This window comes from Peromyscus maniculatus, chromosome 16 (assembly GCF_049852395.1).
Source record: "Peromyscus maniculatus bairdii isolate BWxNUB_F1_BW_parent chromosome 16, HU_Pman_BW_mat_3.1, whole genome shotgun sequence".
Lineage (NCBI taxonomy): Eukaryota > Metazoa > Chordata > Mammalia > Rodentia > Cricetidae > Peromyscus > Peromyscus maniculatus.
The window spans coordinates 45,663,341-45,668,504 of NC_134867.1; the positions used below are offsets into that span (position 1 = coordinate 45,663,341).

The 5,164-nt window shown below is 39.4% G+C and overlaps 1 protein-coding gene across 1 annotated transcript in view; it reads left to right on the forward strand.

Annotated features, from left to right (window-relative positions):
- Pex3 (peroxisomal biogenesis factor 3) overlaps positions 1-5,164 on the forward strand; it is a 29,244-nt gene that overhangs the window by 17,692 nt on the left and 6,388 nt on the right. The window contains exons 5-9 of the mRNA XM_006976671.3: positions 98-222; positions 463-529; positions 612-666; positions 1,423-1,591; positions 4,027-4,097. Of these exons, the coding sequence (XP_006976733.1) occupies positions 98-222; positions 463-529; positions 612-666; positions 1,423-1,591; positions 4,027-4,097 (487 nt within the window). The remainder of the gene's footprint in view (positions 1-97; positions 223-462; positions 530-611; positions 667-1,422; positions 1,592-4,026; positions 4,098-5,164) is intronic.

Consider the following 5,164-nt stretch of genomic DNA (forward strand, 5'->3'; position numbering starts at 1 on the left):
ATCTTATTAAAAGTAGTCACAGGGATAGGTCATGATTTTAGGTTTGTTGGTGTTTTAGTAACAGTGCCAAAGGGTTTCTTTTCTCTTCTCTCTGAAGGTTTCACAAGAAGCATTGTAGCTGTGTATAGCACGTGTATGCTGGTGGTTCTTTTGCGAGTCCAGCTAAACATAATTGGTGGATATATTTACCTGGATAATGCAACCGTTGGCAAAAATGGCACTGTAAGTTTAACAGACTTCATGGTACACTGCTTTTTATTCTGAGAGGTTCAAAGTTTAACTGAATTTTAGTATTCTGAGTACAGTTGCAACCGTTAATCAGCTCTGAGAAGCAGACTTTTCTTTCATGACTGAATTTGTAGCGTTAGGATTGTTGTCTTGGGAGAGTAGACTTTTTGGTACATTGAAGATGCTTTTCCTCTAGAAGCTTAACTTGTTTAACTCTGTTTCTGTCCCATACAGACAGTCCTTGCTCCCCCAGATGTACAGCAGCAGTATTTGTCAAGTATTCAACACCTCCTTGGAGATGGTAAGATTCCCGTCGGCAGCATGTATGTTTATACTATTGAGGGAGGCATTAAGTGAACAAGGCTCTGTGTTTCTTTTAATAGGCCTGACAGAATTGGTCACTGTCATTAAACAAGCTGTACAGAAGATTTTAGGAAGGTAAGTCATTTTTCTTCTGGCTTTTCTGACATCCTGATTCTGGTGAAGAAAAGAGCTGGTTGTGGTGGCACAATTCTGTCCTCCCTTTTACTCAGGGGGCTGAAGCAGAGGATCCCAGGTTCAAGGCTTAGCTGGCCGATAGAGTTAAAGGCCTGCCTAGATGACTTAGTGACTTCTGTCTCCAAATTTAAAAACAAGGAAAAAAGGGCCGGGCAGGCATATTTAGAGCATTTGCTTTGCATGCAGGCTGGAGGTCTTGCATTTACTCAGTACTGCAGAGTAAAGGGGATAGACGATAGAACTGTCTTAGGGAACTGGGTGACCTGGCCAGTTTGTGAAATCCTTTGTAATCTGATAACCCTATGTATTTGTTACAGATCTGCTTTATCAGTGTCAGCCTTTTCATACTGAGGGATATTGTTCAGATTTTATTGTTTATTGATTGATTTCTAAAAGAATTAGAAATGTGTGAGTCATGAGATTAAGAAAAAATACTTTAAAATCGGCCTACCACCCCCTTACACTAAGAAGATCTATAATTATGGCAGGACTTTTCTTGTGAAATCTGTGCAAAGGTTTGCTGAGGCCCTGTACTAATGGCCTTTATCTGGTGGCTGGCGGCCCAGCCCATTCCAGTCCAGCAGCTTCAGGTCTGAGCAAATGGACCAGGGTTTCAGATACCAGCTTATTAAGAAAGGGTGCTATGAAGGGCGTTGTGTCCTTTCAATTGATCTGACTCTGTTTTCTCTGCTCTAGTGTTTCTCTTAAACAATCATTGTCCCTTTTGGACTTGGAGCAAAAGCTAAAAGAAATCAGAATTCTTGTGGAGCAGCATAGGTCTCCTTCCTGGATTGATAAAGATGGATCCAAGTCTTCACTGTGCCAATACATGATGCCAGATGAAGAGACACCGTTAGCAGCTCAGGTACTCGATCATAACCATTCTGTATTTTCTAACTCATGCTCCATATTTTATAAATCTGGTACTTTTTCTTGAAATATAGATTTCTGAGTCTTGTGTTTCAGCAATTTAAATAAAGCCTTATTCATTAGAAAAACTATAAATATGATTTATCATAGCACTTAGAATATTGAGTATTTAGCAGATTTTTATTGAGTCGTAGTTAGGGTTCAAGCACTGTGATAAGTGCTGTGAATAAAAAGGAGAATACAAGTTCATTACATTTTGGGAATTTAAGAGACTAATTCAGTTAGTATGACTAGCAATGATTATATGAGATCAAACAAACTGGAGGAAGAGCACACTGGAGACAAGATCATGAAGAGCTTTGTCTGTCTAGATAAAAAGACTGCACTTCAGTTTACAGAATTAAGTTTTAATGAAACTAGGACTACATTCAGATTTGCTTAAATTTATGGCCTCTTCTTGTTACCTATAACGCGCGTGCGCGCGCACACACACACACACACACACACACACACACAGGTACATACGTGATTAAAAATAAAACATTTTTTAAGAACAATGAACAATGGCTGTGGGACAGCAGCCTGAAGGCAGCTCTGGCCACTCACCTGAGACACAAACAAGCCTGGTAGAACACCAGCTCTGGGGTTATCACAGCCCAGTGTGTCCACGCAGCTATTATAGAAACTCGTTAAGAAAACACAAATGCCAAGGGTTTGGGGTTAGATATTCAGGTTACATAACTCATTTTTAAATTAGTGGGGTTTTTACATTATTTATAGGCTCAACTGAATCCCTTCTTTGCCATTGAAAAAGAATAGTTCTCATACAGCTGAAGAAGCCTGGAGCGGATAGTTCTGTAGCAGGCAGGTCCTGTAGACTAAACTATTCATTTTCATTGCCTGAGAGTTTTTTCTTCCCCTAGGGACTCAAATGATGATCTGTTTGGGTGCTGAGAGACACTATATTCAAGATTAGGCAAGAAAGAAAAAGAAATGAACTGGAGGAAGGAAGGAGGGAGGGAGGGAGGGAGGGAGGGAGGGAGGGAGGGAGGAAGGAAGGAAGGAAGGAAGGAAGGAAGGAAGGAAGGAAGGAAGGAAGGAAGGAAGGAAGGAAGTTGTAATTTATAAAGGGAGTCTTAGGAGTTGAAAGATTAAAACTAAACTGAACAAGGAGGACAGATGAGACAGAATTAATGAAAGTGCCAGGCATGGTGGTACACTCAGGAGGCTGAGGCAGGAGGATCACTTGTTTCAGGGTGCCCTAAGTTCCAGGCGAGACTGGGCAACACAGGGAGACCTCATCTCAAACTGAAGAGAGAGATTAATGAAAGAAAACTGCAAATTGTTATAAAACAGGATCTCATGGAAATGCACAAGAGAATTTTAACAGTCTAAACCCATCGAACAGTTTATAAATTTTAGAGTTCAACAGTGGGACAAAGTAAAAATGAGGTGAAGGACTGAATGGAATGAATGAAGAGAGGAAAGATGACCCAAGTCAGACTGAGTTGGATTAAAGCTTGAAACTTTAGATGAAAGGGACACACAGAGCCTCACAATTGTTTGAATGGAAAGCAGGGGGCTCACGCATCCTAATAAAGTCCCTCAATAGTGCGAGAAAAGAAAGAGACTTGTTTGGTGTGTGTCGGTCTGCGCTCTGTCTGTAGTGTAGGTTTGTGATACATCCATGTGGTGTGTAGATGAATGTACCAGTGCACAAGCACGTGTAGCACAGGCATGTCTTCCTTGGTAGCTCTGCACCGTGTTGCCCTGAGATAGACTTTCACTGAACATGGAGTTCGGCATTTTGACTAAGCTAGCTGGCCAGCAGGTTCTGAGATCCACCTGTGTCTGCTCATTCATTAATCCTGGGTTATAGGCATGTGTGTCTGTACCTGGATTTTTACATGAACACCCAGGGGGTTTACACCTGGGTCTTCAGTTTGCAGAGCAAAGACTCTTACCCACTAAGCTAGCACCCCAGGCCTACTAGTCTTAATATCTGTTATTTTTCTTTGTCTGGATGCTAGAAACATCCAAAAAAAACCAAATAAATAAGTAAACAAAGCCTTACAAAGTATACTTCAATCTATGTTTTAAATACAACTTACAAGTTTACATAAACCTTTATAAATTTTTTTCCCTGAGACAGGGTTTCCCTGAGTAGCTTTGCACCTTTCCTGGAACTCGCTCTGTAGACCAGGCTGGCCTCGAACTCACAGAGATCTGCTGGGCTCTGCATCCTGAGTGCTAGGATTAAAGGTGTGCGCCACCACCGCCCGGTGTTATAATCTGTTTTAATTTGAAAGTTTTGGTTGTTGACAAAGCGGAGACATTCAGATTTCCCCAACCCTTGAGTTTTTGCTGTGATTGCTTCATTCATTACTTGGTAGTATTTGAAACCCTGAAGTTAGAATTCTAATTTTACAGGCTTATGGGCTTTCTCCGAGAGATATTACCACTATTAAACTTCTCAATGAGACAAGAGACATGTTGGAAAGGTATGTAGAGTGGATCTAAATGTATTTGTATTTTCAGTGTAAGTAAAGCCATTTTCTAATGTTTCCTGATCAAATATTCAACATAATATTATGTGAAAATTTAAATTTTAATCTATTCCCCTCCTTCAGGTAGGATTTCCTGTATAAAGTAGAAGGAAGCAGAATTGTTTTATTTTTAAGTAGGTTACATGTGGACATTTCCATGCAAGCTTATTGTGTACTTCGATTATATCCCCCCATGCCTCTCTGCCTTCTCTTTTTTCACCCCTTCCTCTGTTCCTCTGTACCCTCTTCTTTATCACCCATCTCCCCAACTAAAATTTCATCTGTTCCCCTGGACAGCTTTGCTGTCTATTATATACATACATGATTTTATGTGTCTACATAAAATGTAAGACCCACAAATGAGAGAAAACAATGTACATGTCTTTCTAAGACTGGCTTAATTTATTTAGCATGATTATCTACGGGTACATACATTTTCATCCAAACATTACAACTTCTTTCTATGACTGAAATGTATTCCATTGTGTATATATGCTACATTTTTTGTATTCATTCTTCTGTTGATGAACACCTAGGTTTGATTGCATAACTGAGCCATTTTAAATAATGCTGTAGTAAACGCCAGTGTACAAGTACCTCTGATATGTTGACTTAGAGCCTATCAGATAAAAACTCACGAGTGGCGTAGCTGGATCCCATGATGTGTCTACTTTAATAGTTTGAGGAACCTCAATACCAATGTCTATAGTGACTGATTTGTTTGTATTCTTGCTAGCTGACTTTTTTAAGGTACAAATTGTACCTTAAGTTGTACAAAATGGATATTAATATGAATAAAAATCTGACAGTTGGTGAATAATCTCATCATGTCAGGCTAAACAATACAACTGGCTTTTATGCTGAATTTTGAAAAACTGATAAATTTAGACAGTTTTCATGCTATGAAAACTAGACTGTAACTAGAAATGTTAATGATTCTGAAAGGTAACCACATAGTTATTAAATTTGTTTTCTTTGTCCACTGGGAATCTAAAAAGTAATATACGTCTTATTTTATCTAG